The sequence below is a fragment of the Cherax quadricarinatus genome, unplaced genomic scaffold (assembly GCF_038502225.1).
Source record: "Cherax quadricarinatus isolate ZL_2023a unplaced genomic scaffold, ASM3850222v1 Contig1, whole genome shotgun sequence".
Classification (NCBI taxonomy): domain Eukaryota; kingdom Metazoa; phylum Arthropoda; class Malacostraca; order Decapoda; family Parastacidae; genus Cherax; species Cherax quadricarinatus.
Window position 1 is genome coordinate 830,001 of NW_027195027.1, and position 15,203 is coordinate 845,203.

At 47.7% G+C, this 15,203-nt stretch overlaps 1 protein-coding gene across 1 annotated transcript in view; it reads right to left on the reverse strand.

Annotated features, from left to right (window-relative positions):
- The window catches only part of LOC128704519 (protein O-mannosyl-transferase TMTC2), a 642,699-nt gene that overhangs the window by 264,736 nt on the left and 362,760 nt on the right, over nt 1-15,203 (reverse strand). Inside the window, exon 3 of the mRNA XM_070079668.1 lies at nt 8,670-8,807. Coding sequence (XP_069935769.1) covers nt 8,670-8,807 — 138 coding nt within the window. The remainder of the gene's footprint in view (nt 1-8,669; nt 8,808-15,203) is intronic.

Sequence of the window (15,203 nt, forward strand, 5' to 3'; positions counted from 1 at the left end):
GTTTATTATTAAATTATTATAAAGTTAACTAAAATATATTTAGTTAGATTAGGTTAAATTCCGCTTGTTATAATAAAGTCAGGTTAGTTTTCTAAGGTTCTTTTGGTACAAAACAAATTTTTACCAATTTTACCCATTCGGCACGATATATATATATATATATATATATATATATATATATATATATATATATATATATATATATTATATATATATAGGTAGTAGGTTGGTAGACAGCAACCACCCAGGGAAGTACTACCGTCCTGCCAGATGACTGTGAAACAAAAACCTGTAATTGTTTTGCATGATGGTAGGATTGCTGGTTTCTTTTTCTGTCTCATAAACACGCTAAGATAACAGGGATATCTTGCTACTCCTACTAACACTTTGGTCACACTTCACAGACACGCACATGCATATATATATATACATACATCTAGGTTTTTCTCCTTTTTCTAAATAGCTCTTGTTCTTTTTTATTTCTTCTATTGTCCATGGGGAAGTGGAAAAGAATCTTTCCTCCGTAAGCCATGCGTGTCGTATGAGGCGACTAAAATGCCGGGAGCAATGGGCTAGTAACCCCTTCTCCTGTATACAATTACTAAAAAAGAGAAGAAGAAAAACTTTATAAAACTGGGTTGCTTAAATGTGCGTGGATGTAGTGCGGATGACAAGAAACAGATGATTGCTGATGTTATGAATGAAAAGAAGTTGGATGTCCTGGCCCTAAGCGAAACAAAGCTGAAGGGGGTAGGAGAGTTTCAGTGGGGGGAAATAAATGGGATTAAATCTGGAGTATCTGAGAGAGTTAGAGCAAAGGAAGGGGTAGCAGTAATGTTAAATGATCAGTTATGGAAGGAGAAAAGAGAATATGAATGTGTAAATTCAAGAATTATGTGGATTAAAGTAAAGGTTGGATGCGAGAAGTGGGTCATAATAAGCGTGTATGCACCTGGAGAAGAGAGGAATGCAGAGGAGAGAGAGAGATTTTGGGAGATGTTAAGTGAATGTATAGGAGCCTTTGAACCAAGTGAGAGAGTAATTGTGGTAGGGGACTTGAATGCTAAAGTAGGAGAAACTTTTAGAGAGGGTGTGGTAGGTAAGTTTGGGGTGCCAGGTGTAAATGATAATGGGAGCCCTTTGATTGAACTTTGTATAGAAAGGGGTTTAGTTATAGGTAATACATATTTTAAGAAAAAGAGGATAAATAAGTATACACGATATGATGTAGGGCGAAATGACAGTAGTTTGTTGGATTATGTATTGGTAGATAAAAGACTGTTGAGTAGACTTCAGGATGTACATGTTTATAGAGGGGCCACAGATATATCAGATCACTTTCTAGTTGTAGCTACACTGAGAGTAAAAGGTAGATGGGATACAAGGAGAATAGAAGCATCAGGGAAGAGAGAGGTGAAGGTTTATAAACTAAAAGAGGAGGCAGTTAGGCTAAGATATAAACAGCTATTGGAGGATAGATGGGCTAATGAGAGCATAGGCAATGGGGTCGAAGAGGTATGGGGTAGGTTTAAAAATGTAGTGTTAGAGTGTTCAGCAGAAGTTTGTGGTTACAGGAAAGTGGGTGCAGGAGGGAAGAGGAGCGATTGGTGGAATGATGATGTAAAGAGAGTAGTAAGGGAGAAAAAGTTAGCATATGAGAAGTTTTTACAAAGTAGAAGTGATGCAAGGAGGGAAGAGTATATGGAGAAAAAGAGAGAGGTTAAGAGAGTGGTGAAGCAATGTAAAAAGAGAGCAAATGAGAGAGTGGGTGAGATGTTATCAACAAATTTTGTTGAAAATAAGAAAAAGTTTTGGAGTGAGATTAACAAGTTAAGAAAGCCTAGAGAACAAATGGATTTGTCAGTTAAAAATAGGAGAGGAGAGTTATTAAATGGAGAGTTAGAGGTATTGGGAAGATGGAAGGAATATTTTGAGGAATTGTTAAATGTTGATGAAGATAGGGAAGCTGTGATTTCGTGTATAGGGCAAGGAGGAATAACATCTTGTAGGAGTGAGGAAGAGCCAGTTGTGAGTGTGGGGGAAGTTCGTGAGGCAGTAGGTAAAATGAAAGGGGGTAAGGCAGCCGGGATTGATGGGATAAAGATAGAAATGTTAAAAGCAGGTGGGGATATAGTTTTGGAGTGGTTGGTGCAATTGTTTAATAAATGTATGGAAGAGGGTAAGGTACCTAGGGATTGGCAGAGAGCATGCATAGTTCCTTTGTATAAAGGCAAAGGGGATAAAAGAGAGTGCAAAAATTATAGGGGGATAAGTCTGTTGAGTGTACCTGGTAAAGTGTATGGTAGAGTTATAATTGAAAGAATTAAGAGTAAGACGGAGAATAGGATAGCAGATGAACAAGGAGGCTTTAGGAAAGGTAGGGGGTGTGTGGACCAGGTGTTTACAGTGAAACATATAAGTGAACAGTATTTAGATAAGGCTAAAGAGGTCTTTGTGGCATTTATGGATTTGGAAAAGGCGTATGACAGGGTGGATAGGGGGGCAATGTGGCAGATGTTGCAAGTGTATGGTGTAGGAGGTAGGTTACTGAAAGCAGTGAAGAGTTTTTACGAGGATAGTGAGGCTCAAGTTAGAGTATGTAGGAAAGAGGGAAATTTTTTCCCAGTAAAAGTAGGCCTTAGACAAGGATGTGTGATGTCACCGTGGTTGTTTAATATATTTATAGATGGGGTTGTAAGAGAAGTAAATGCGAGGGTCTTGGCAAGAGGCGTGGAGTTAAAAGATAAAGAATCACACACAAAGTGGGAGTTGTCACAGCTGCTCTTTGCTGATGACACTGTGCTCTTGGGAGATTCTGAAGAGAAGTTGCAGAGATTGGTGGATGAATTTGGTAGGGTGTGCAAAAGAAGAAAATTAAAGGTGAATACAGGAAAGAGTAAGGTTATGAGGATAACAAAAAGATTAGGTGATGAAAGATTGAATATCAGATTGGAGGGAGAGAGTATGGAGGAGGTGAACGTATTCAGATATTTGGGAGTGGACGTGTCAGCGGATGGGTCTATGAAAGATGAGGTGAATCATAGAATTGATGAGGGAAAAAGAGTGAGTGGTGCACTTAGGAGTCTGTGGAGACAAAGAACTTTGTCCTTGGAGGCAAAGAGGGGAATGTATGAGAGTATAGTTTTACCAACGCTCTTATATGGGTGTGAAGCGTGGGTGATGAATGTTGCAGCGAGGAGAAGGCTGGAGGCAGTGGAGATGTCATGTCTGAGGGCAATGTGTGGTGTGAATATAATGCAGAGAATTCGTAGTTTGGAAGTTAGGAGGAGGTGCGGGATTACCAAAACTGTTGTCCAGAGGGCTGAGGAAGGGTTGTTGAGGTGGTTCGGACATGTAGAGAGAATGGAGCGAAACAGAATGACTTCAAGAGTGTATCAGTCTGTAGTGGAAGGAAGGCGGGGTAGGGGTCGGCCTAGGAAGGGTTGGAGGGAGGGGGTAAAGGAGGTTTTGTGTGCGAGGGGCTTGGACTTCCAGCAGGCATGCTTGAGCGTGTTTGATAGGAGTAAATGGAGACAAATGGTTTTTAATACTTGACGTGCTGTTGGAGTGTGAGCAAAGTAACATTTATGAAGGGATTCAGGGAAACCGGCAGGCCGGACTTGAGTCCTGGAGATGGGAAGTACAGTGCCTGCACTCTGAAGGAGGGGTGTTAATGTTGCAGTTTAAAAACTGTAGTGTAAAGCACCCTTCTGGCAAGACAGTGATGGAGTGAATGATGGTGAAAGTTTTTCTTTTTCGGGCCACCCTGCCTTGGTGGGAATCGGCCGGTGTGATAATAAAAAAAAATAATAAAATATATATATGCAATAAGATCACAGTAAACAGGTGATTTCAGAATATGCAAAACAACCACTCTGAAAGAATAGAGAAATTCCAAGCGCTTTCGTGACTACTCACATTATCAAGGAACTATGAAAGTAAAGCATCCAAGGAAGCTATATAAGGGGTCTGGCCAGCACCTCACTATCAGATCCCACAACGGTTAAACACGTGACGCGCGCCGACCCAACTTGGACAGGTCCTTTGCACAACTCACCCACAAACTATTCTACCCAAGAAAATTTAAAAATTATTATTTGTCCAGTGTATTATTAAATTCTTCCCAAATTCTATTAATTATAAATGGATCTAATTTATATAAACCAAAGGAAATATTCATATTATTGTCAAAACTGCTTTTTATGAAACAAGATTCAATTATATTCCTGTCGACCATGGACTTGCTTGATACTACTTTCTCAACTTTTTGAAAATCAATTGGATGGTTAAAATCTCTTACATGAATAAATAGAGCATTGGAATCTTGTCCAGTTCTAATGCTATATTTATGTTGTTTTAATCTTAGTTCGAGATTTTTACCAGTTTGACCGTAATAAACTTTATCGCAAATTTTTCAAGGAATCTTATAGACACATCCATCAGCATTTTGGGGGGAATTCTTTATCAAAATTTTTTTTGATAAATTAGACACATGTGCAACTCTTGGGTATCTTTATTGAGGAAACGTTTCGCCACACAGTGGCTTCATCAGTCCATACAAAGGAGAATCTTGAAGAATAGGAGGAGAATGAGGTAATCAGTCCCTCAACCTTGAGTCGATGTGTTCAGTCCATCAATCTTGAATGGATTGATGGACTGACCACATCGACTCAAGGTTGAGGGACTGATTACCTCATTCTCCTCCTATTCTTCAAGATTCTCCTTTGTATGGACTGATGAAGCCACTGTGTGGCGAAACGTTTCCTCAATAAAGATACCCAAGAGTTGCACATGTGTCTAATTTATCAAAAAAACTTTTGATAAAGAATTCCCCCCAAAATGCTGATGGATGTGTCTATAAGATTCCTTGAAAAATTTGCGATAAAGTTTATTACGGTCAAACTGGTAAAAATCTCGAACTAAGATTAAAACAACATAAATATAGCATTAGAACTGGACAAGATTCCAATGCTCTATTTATTCATGTAAAGTAAAAGTACACAAGTGCAACTAATGTGACATTTATTGTGGCAACGTTTCGCTCTCCAGGAGCTTTATCAAGCCATTACAAACAATACATGGACACAGAGGGTATATAAAGGCTCAGAGTGAGGTGTAATACTAGTGAGGTAACATTTCGATGTTCACTAGTGGTAGTGGTAGTAGTAGTAGTAGTAGTAGTAGTAGTAGTAGTAGTAGTAGTAGTAACAAAAATAATACAATATGGAAGAGCAATTAATTCGTACATGAGTAAAAGGATATAAAAGCTATTACTTGGGTAACATAAAAATAGGTTGGACAAATATAGACTGGAAAGAGGCAGCTTGTTTCAGTGTTCACTCTCTGTGCTTTGTGTAGTATAACAGGAGAGACTATGTGATGGCAGGGTTTACTGTTTTCAGGAGGATTCTTGCTAAGACTTCGGAGATGGTGAAGCTGCCGTTGTTTTGTTTAATTGTATTCGAAACAGCGATCAGTGCTGATTCGAGGCACTTGCGTCTGCGGAAATTAGTTTCTTTGATCACTAATTGGGCGTCTCTGAATTTCATGAGATGATTGGTGGAATTTCGGTGTTGTACACAGGCGTTGTTTAAGTTGTCGTTCCTACATGCGTAAATGTGTTCACTGAGGCGGGTGTCGAGGTTTCTTGCTGTTTCACCTACGTAGATCTTGTCACAGCCTCCACAGGGTATAGTGTAAACTCCTGCATTGACTGGTTCGTGGTGCTTGGGTTTTGTCCTGGTTAGATCCTTTATTGAAGTGGTAGAAGCGATGGCGACTCTGGTGTTAGCTTGTGAAAGTACTTTTGAGACGTTTAGTGCAACCTGGCTGTTGGGAAGAATTATAACTTTGTTGGGAGCGGTGTTGATGCGTGGAGAATTGATGATCTGAAGAGCTCTTTTCTTGCAGTCTTTGATGAAAAAAGAAGGAAATTGTAACTCAGTGAATGTTTGGTGAATGTAAGTACATTCCTCGTCAAGAAACTCAGGACTGCAAATTCGGTATGCTCTTAGGAAAAACCCGATGATGATGCCTCTTTTGGTCTTGGTATCTTGACTTGAATAGAAGTGTGTGAGATCATTTTTATTGGTGGGTTTCCGATAAACTTGAAATCTTAGGTTGTTGTCTACTTTGTGAATGAGGACGTCGAGGAAAGGTAGCTTGTCATTGGACTCTTCTTCTAGTGTAAACTGAATCGCTGGTTCAACTGCGTTGAGCCTTGCCTGAAGATCCCGTACATCAAAACGTTTTGGAGTTATTACGAGGACATCGTCCACGTAACGTAACCAAGTGACGCTTGAAGGGATGATGTTGGCGAAGTGTTCGGACTCTAGGTGTTCCATGTATAAGTTGGCTAGGACGGCACTTATTGGGGACCCCATTCTCAACCGCATCCGTAACCTCTCCATCCGTAACAAGAAACTAAGCAGTTTGGATGTGACTTCCCTATTCACAAAAGTACCTACCAAAAAAGCCATCGAGGTTCTACGACGTAAAGTCAACCAGGACCTTAATCTTCCTTTACCTCCCGGAGATTTTGTTGACTTGATTGAACTCTGTGTTAATTTCAACTGTTTTTCTTTCAATAACAAGCTCTACAAACAAACCTACGGCATGGGAATGGGGTCCCCAATAAGTGCCGTCCTAGCCAACTTATACATGGAACACCTAGAGTCCGAACACTTCGCCAACATCATCCCTTCAAGCGTCACTTGGTTACGTTACGTGGACGATGTCCTCGTAATAACTCCAAAACGTTTTGATGTACGGGATCTTCAGGCAAGGCTCAACGCAGTTGAACCAGCGATTCAGTTTACACTAGAAGAGTCCAATGACAAGCTACCTTTCCTCGACGTCCTCATTCACAAAGTAGACAACAACCTAAGATTTCAAGTTTATCGGAAACCCACCAATAAAAATGATCTCACACACTTCTATTCAAGTCAAGATACCAAGACCAAAAGAGGCATCATCATCGGGTTTTTCCTAAGAGCATACCGAATTTGCAGTCCTGAGTTTCTTGACGAGGAATGTACTTACATTCACCAAACATTCACTGAGTTACAATTTCCTTCTTTTTTCATCAAAGACTGCAAGAAAAGAGCTCTTCAGATCATCAATTCTCCACGCACCAACACCACTCCCAACAAAGTTATAATTCTTCCCAACAGTCAGGTTGCACTAAACGTCTCAAAAGTACTTTCACAAGCTAACACCAGAGTCGCCATCGCTTCTACCACTTCAATAAAGGATCTAACCAGGACAAAACCCAAGCACCACGAACCAGTCAATGCAGGAGTTTACACTATACCCTGTGGAGGCTGTGACAAGATCTACGTAGGTGAAACAGCAAGAAACCTCGACACCCGCCTCAGTGAACACATTTACGCATGTAGGAACGACAACTTAAACAACGCCTGTGTACAACACCGAAATTCCACCAATCATCTCATGAAATTCAGAGACGCCCAATTAGTGATCAAAGAAACTAATTTCCGCAGACGCAAGTGCCTCGAATCAGCACTGATCGCTGTTTCGAATACAATTAAACAAAACAACGGCAGCTTCACCATCTCCGAAGTCTTAGCAAGAATCCTCCTGAAAACAGTAAACCCTGCCATCACATAGTCTCCTGTTATACTACACAAAGCACAGAGAGTGAACACTGAAACAAGCTGCCTCTTTCCAGTCTATATTTGTCCAACCTATTTTTATGTTACCCAAGTAATAGCTTTTATATCCTTTTACTCATGTACGAATTAATTGCTCTTCCATATTGTATTATTTTTGTCACTACCACTACTACTACTACTACTACTACTACTACTACTACTACTACTACCACTAGTGAACATCGAAATGTTACCTCACTAGTATTGCACCTCACTCTGAGCCTTTATATACCCTCTGTGTCCATGTATTGTTTGTAATGGCTTGATAAAGCTCCTGGAGAGCGAAACGTTGCCACAATAAATGTCACATTAGTTGCACTTGTGTCCTTTTACTTTACATATTGTCGGTAATTCTACCAACTTTATTACTATTTATTCATGTAAGAGATTTTAACCATCCAATTGATTTTCAAAAAGTTGAGAAAGTAGTATCAAGCAAGTCCATGGTCGACAGGAATATAATTGAATCTTGTTTCATAAAAAGCAGTTTTGACAATAATATGAATATTTCCTTTGGTTTATATAAATTAGATCCATTTATAATTAATAGAATTTGGGAAGAATTTAATAATACACTGGACAAATAATAATTTTTAAAATTTCTTGGGTAGAATAGTTTGTGGGTGAGTTGTGCAAAGGACCTATCCAAGTTGGGTCGGCGCGCGTCAGGTGTTTAACCGTTGTGGGATCTGATAGTGAGGTGTTGGCCAGACCCCTTATATAGCTTCCTTGGATGCTTTACTTTCATAGTTCCTTGATAATGTGAGTAGTCACGAAAGCTCTTGGAATTTCTCTATTCTTTCAGAGTGGTTGTTTTGCATATATATATATATATATATATATATATATATATATATATATATATATATATATATATATATATATATATATATATTGAAAGCGCAAAATTCCACTGGAGACGGGGGAGGAATGGTAGGCTGTATATTTCGCCCTCCAGGTGAGGTCCTCTTCAGCAGACGGTGGAGGTGAACTTACCTGAAGGAGAGAGTGGTAAGGGGTCGCCAGGACCCGTGTGACCCTCTGCGGGTAAGCGGGTTACCCCAGAAGTCATGACTCCAGATAGACCACCAGGGGGTGGTGCCCATAGCATCTCTGTTGCCCAACACTGCGCGGCTGTGGGAGGAGGAAATACCCTGTTAGTGGGGTGGGGCATGGGATTAGTGGCGTTGGAATGGGATTAGTGGTGTTGGAATGGGATTAGTGGCGTTGCAATGGGATTAGTGGCGTTGGAATGGAATTAGTGGTGTTGGAATGGGATTAGTGGTGCTAGAACAGAATTAGTGGAGTTCGAATAGGATTAGGCACATTGGGATGGAAATAATGGTGTTGGAATGGGATTGTGTTGGGATGGGATTAGTGGTGTTACAATGGAATTATTAGTATAGAAATGGGATTCACGGTATTGCAATGGGATTATTGGTATTGAAAAGGGATTAGGAGACAATAGTTAACGACGCTATACACGGAATTAGTGCTAAAATGGGATTAGGAGGATTAGACTTTAGATTAGTGATCTTTGGGATAGAATTAGTGGTCTTGAACTCAGGATTAGGAGGATACTAAGCACGATGGGATACAGGATAGGAGGATACTAAGCACGATAGGATACAGGATAGGAGGATACTATGCACGATAGGATACAGGGTAGGATACTGCGCACGATAGGATACAGGATAGGATGCTATGCACGATAGGGTACAGGATAGGATACTAAGCACGATAGGATACAGGATAGGAGGATACTAAGCACGGTAGGATACAGGATAGGATACTAAGCACGATAGGATACAGGATAGGAGGATACTATGCACGATAGGATACAGGATAGGAGGATACTATGCACGATAGGATACAGGATAGGAGGATACTAAGCACGGTAGGATACAGGATAGGATACTAAGCACGGTAGGATACAGGATAGGCTAATAGGAAGCAGGATAGAACTGGAAGCAGGATAGGACGATACGAAACAGGAAAGGAAAGATAGGATTAAATGCAAGAAAGGATAGGAAGCAAGATATCAGGTAGGAAGCAGGATAGGTGATAGGAAGGAAAGGATAGAATGTAAGAAAGGATAGGAGATGGGAAGAATAGGAAGCAAGATATCAGGTAGGAAGCAGGATAGGTGATGAGAAGGATAGGAGGCTGGATAGAGGGGGAGGGGAGGCAGAGCGACCTACTCCCTGGCTATTACATATTATCCTACTTAATCCTAAATGGATATAGGCGTTATATTAATTATCTATTTACCGGGAGGGAGGGGGGAGTGTTGGAGGGAGGGAGGGGGAAGTGTTGGAGGGAGGGAGGGGAAAGTGTTGGAGGGAGGGAGGGGAAAGTGTTGGAGGGAGGGAGGGGGGAGTGTTGGAGGGAGGGAGGGGGAAGTGTTGGAGGGAGGGAGGGGGGAGTGTTGGAGGGAGGGAGGGGAAAGTGTTGGAGGGAGGGAGGGGAAAGTGTTGGAGGGAGGGAGGGGGGAGTGTTGGAGGGAGGGGAAAGTGTTGGAGGGAGGGAGGGGAACGTGTTGGAGGGAGGGAGGGGAAAGTGTTGGAGGGAGGGAGGGGGGAGTGTTGGAGGGAGGGAGGGGGAAGTGTTGGAGGGAGGGAGGGGAAAGTGTTGGAGGGAGGGAGGGGGGAGTGTTGGAGGGAGGGAGGGGAAAGTGTTGGAGGGAGGGAGGGGGGAGTGTTGGAGGGAGGGAGGGGGAAGTGTTGGAGGAAGAGGGGAGTGTTGGAGGGAGGGAGAGTGTTGGAGGGAGGGAGGGGGGAGTGTTGGAGGGAGGGAGGGGGAAGTGTTGGAGGGAGGGAGGAGGAAGTGTTGGAGAGAGGGAGGGGAAAGTGTTGGAGGGAGGGAGGGGAAGTGTTGGAGGGAGGGAGGGGGAAGTGTTGGAGGGAGGGAGGGGGAAAGTGTTGGAGGGAGGGAGGGGGAAGTGTTGGAGGGAGGGAGGGGGGAGTGTTGGAGGGAAGGGGGAAGTGTTGGAGGGAGGGAGGGGGGAGTGTTGGAGGGAGGGAGGGGGAAGTGTTGGAGGGAGGGAGGGGGAAAGTGTTGGAGGGAGGGAGGGGAAAGTGTTGGAGGGAGGGAGGGGGGAGTGTTGGAGGGAGGGAGGGGAAAGTGTTGGAGGGAGGAAGGGGAAAGTGTTGGAGGGAGGGAGGGGGAAGTGTTGGAGGGAGGGAGGGGGGAGTGTTGGAGGGAGGGTGGGGGACGTGTTGGAGGGAGGGAGGGGGGAGTGTTGGAGGAGGGAGGGGCGAAGTTGGAGGAGGGAGGTGGAGGGAAGTGTTGGAGGGAGGGAGGGGGAGTGGTTGGAGGGAGGGAGGGAGGGGGAGTGGTTGGAGGGAGGGGAGGGGAGTGTTGGGAGGGAGGGGGAAAGTGTTGGAGGAGGGAGGGGGAAGGTTGGAGGAGGGGAGGGAGGAAAGTGTTGGAGGGAGGGAAGTTGGAGGAGGGGAGGGGAATGGAGGGGGAATGGAGGGGAGGGAGGGAGGGAGTGTTGGAGGGAGGGGAGGGGGAGTGTTGGAGGGAGGGGAGGGAGTGGTTGGAGGGAGGGAGGGGAAAGTGTTGGAGGGAGGAGGGGAGTGTTGGAGGGAGGGAAGGGGAGGGTGTTGGAGGAGGGAGGGAGGAAAGTTGGAGGAGGGAGGGGGAGGGTGTTGGAGGAGAGGGGGGAGGGGAGGGAGTTGAAGGGAGGGAGGGGGAAATGTTGGTGGTGGGGAGGTGTGTGTGTGGTGGTGGAGAGCATGCTGGTGGTGGTGATGGTGGAAGAGAGATAATAGTAATGGTGGTGAACGATAGTGTGGATGATAGTGGTGGTGATAGTAGTGGTGATGGTGGTGATAATAGTGATGGTGATAGTGATGGTGATAGTAATGGTGATAGGGGTGGTGATCATAGTGATGGTGGTGGTGATAGTGGTGGTGGTGGTGATGGTGATAGTGGTGGTGATAGTGGTGGTGATAGTGGTGGTGGTGATAGTGGTGGTGATAGTAATGGTGATAGTGGTGGTGATCATAGTGATGGTGGTGGTGATAGTGGTGGTGATAGTGGTGGTGGTGATAGTGGTGGTGGTGATAGTGATGGTGATGGTGATCATAGTGATGGTGGTGGTGATAGTGGTGGTGATAGTGGTGATGGTGATAGTGGTGGTGATAGTGGTGGTGGTGATGAAGTGGTGGTGATGAGTGGTGGTGATAGTAATGGAGGATAGGTGGTGGATCACTCAGTGATGGTGGTGGTGATAGTGGTGGTGGTGATAGTGGTGGTGATAGTGGTGGTGGTGATAGTGGTGGTGATAGTGGTGGTGGTGATAGTGGTGGTGATAGTGGTGGTGGTGATAGTGGTGGTGGTGATAGTGGTGTAGTCTTGATGGTAGGTGTGGGTACGCACACCAGTCACCTAACACCCAGGTACCTACTTACTGCTAGGTGAACAGTAACAGCAGGTGTTAGAAGACTTGCCCATGCTTCTCTCCCAGCCTAGTGATCGAACCCAGGTCCCTTGGGTTGTGGAATAATGGCTGGACTATCCCGGAATTAACATTCTTTGGAAGTGTAAATCCTCAGTTTCTCTCTCCCTCTCGCCCCCTCCCCCTCCATGCCTCCCCTCCCCTTCCCTCCCTAGCCCCTCTCCCCTTCCTCTCCCCCTTCCCCTCCCCTCCTAGCCCCCTCCCCTCCTTCTCCCCGTTTCCCTCCCCTCCCACCCTCTCTCCCGCCCCTCCCACCCCCCTCTCCCTCACTCCCCCTCTCCCTGTATTCCTGGCGTCACCTGGTTATTACCTGCCTCTTAATTAAGAATGTAATAAAGGGTGGTTATCTCCCTTTCCTTCCCCCTTATTGTCCTATTGACTCCTTATTGCCCTTTATTCTCCCTCATTCCCCCTCCCTCACTATGATCACCCTCCCTCACAGTTATCACCCTCCCTCACAGTTATCATCCTCGCTCACTCTCCCTCACCCTCCCTCACAACCATCACCCTCCACCCTCCCTCACCCTCCCCCTTCACAGCCCCATCACCCCCTCACCCCCTTCCCCCTCACCCCTTCCCTCACAACCCCATCACCTCCACCCCCTCCCTCACCCTCCCCTTCACAACCATCACCCTCCACCCGCCCTCACCCTCCCTCACCCAACCCTCCCTCCCCTCACCCTCCCTCCCACCCAGCCCCATCACCCTCCACCTCCCTCACCCTCCCTCACAGCCATCACCCTCCACCTCCCTCCCCTCCTCACCAACATTCCCAACCCTCGCCCTCCTCACCCTCCTTCACAACCATCACCCCACTCCCTCACCTCCTCACAGGCCTGGCCCTCCACCCTCCCCTTCACCCTCCCTCCCCAACCATTCACCCTCCACCCTTCCCCTCACCCTCCCCTTCACAGGGCCATCCCACCCTTCCGCCCTCCTCACCTCCCTCATTATTCACCGCCCTACCTTCCTCACAGCCCATCACCTTCCACACCTCCCTCACCCTCCCTCACAGCCATCACCCTCCCACCCTCCCCTCACCTCCCCTCCTGACGTTACCTCCCTCCACCCTCCCTCACAGCCATCACCTTCCACCCTCCTCACCCTCCCTCCCTGCCATCCTCCCTCACCCTCCTCTGACCATCACCCTCCCCACCCTCCCTCCTCCCTCACAGCCATCAACCCTCCACCTCCCTCACCCTCCCTCCCCAACCCATCACCACCCTCCTCACCCCTCCCTCACAACCATCAACCCTCCGCCCTCCCTCCACCCTCCCTCACAACCCATCCACCCTCCCTCACCCTCCTCACAAGCCATCACCCTCCACCCTCCCCACCCTCCCTCACAAGCCATCACCCTCCACCCTCCCTCACCCACCCTCACAACCATCACCCTCCGCCCTCCCTCACCCTCCTCCCCCAACCATCCACACCCTCCCCTCACCCTCCTCAACCAGCCATTCCACCCTCCACCCTCCCTCACCCTCCTCCACAAGCCATCACCCTCCACCTCCTCACCCTCCTCACAGCCAATCCACCTCCCTCCACCCCTCCTTCCCGGCCGCCCATGCCTCACCCTCCCTCAACCCTATCAGCCATCACCTCCCTCACCCTCCCTCACAACCATCACCCTCCACCCTCCCTCACCCTCCCTCACAACCATCACCCTCCACCCTCCCTCCCCTCACCCTCCCTCCACAGCCAATCCACCCTCCACCCTCCCTCCTGCCCTCCCTCCAGCCATCACCCCTCCACCCTCCTCCCACCCTCCCTCCCACAACCATCACCTCCCCGCACCCTCCCCTCACAACCATCACCTCCGCCTCCCTCCCTCCCTCACCCAACCCATCCCACCCACCCTCCCTCACCCTCCCTCACAACCATCACCCTCCACCCTCACCCTCACCCTCCCTCACAACCAATCCACCTCCACCCCTCCCTCACCCCACCCCTCTGTATCCTCCTCTCCCTCCCTCACCCTAAATCCTGACCATCACCCTCCACCCCTCCCTCACCCTCCCTCCCACAACCATCACACTCCCCTCACCCTCCCTCACCCTCCCTGCCCCAACCAATCCACCTCCCTCACCTCCCTCCACCCTCCTCACAACCATCACTCCCTCCTCCCTCACCCTCCCCTCACAACCCATCACTCCCCTCCACTCTCCCCTCACCTCCCTCACCCTCCCCTCACAACCCATCCACCTCCCTCAACCTCCCTCCACCCTCCCCCAGCCACATCACCTCCACCCTCCCTCCCACAACCATCACACTCCCTCCACCCTCCTCACCCTCCCCTCACAAGCCATCACCTCCCCTCACCCTCCCTCACCCCTCCTCTGTATCCAACCACTCCCCACCCTCCGCCCTCCCTCACCCTCCCTCACAACCATCACACTCCCTCACCCTCCCTCCACCCCTCCCTCACCCTCCCTCACAAGCCATCACACCCTCCCGCCACCCTCCTCACCCCTCCCTCCTGTCCATCAACCTCCACCCTCCCTCACAGCCATCCTTCCACCCCTCCCTCACCCTCCCCTCAACCAATCCATCCCACCACCCTCCCTCACCCTCCCTCACCCTCCCCTCCCACAACCATCACCTCCCTCCCTCCCTCACCATCACCCTCCCTCACCCTCCCCTCACAACCATCATCCACCTCCCTCACCCTCCCTCAACCATCATCCACCCTCCCTCACCCTCCCCTCCACACATCCACCCTCACCCTCCTCATCCCTCCCACACACCCACCTCACCCTCCCTCACCCCCACAACCACACACCTCACCCCTCCCTCATCCTCCTCACACTCCCTCCTCACCCTCCCTCACAACCATCACTCCTCCTCACCCTCCCCTCACCCTCCCTCACAACCATCACACTCCCTCACCCTCCTCACCCTCCCTCCACAACCATCACACCATCACCTCCCTCACCCTCCCTCACCCTCCCCTACAACCTGACCATCCCTCCTCACCCCTCCCTCAACCCTCCCTCCCTCACCCTCCTCACCCTCCTCACAACCATCACACTCCCTCACCCTCCCTCACCCTCCTCAGCAACCAT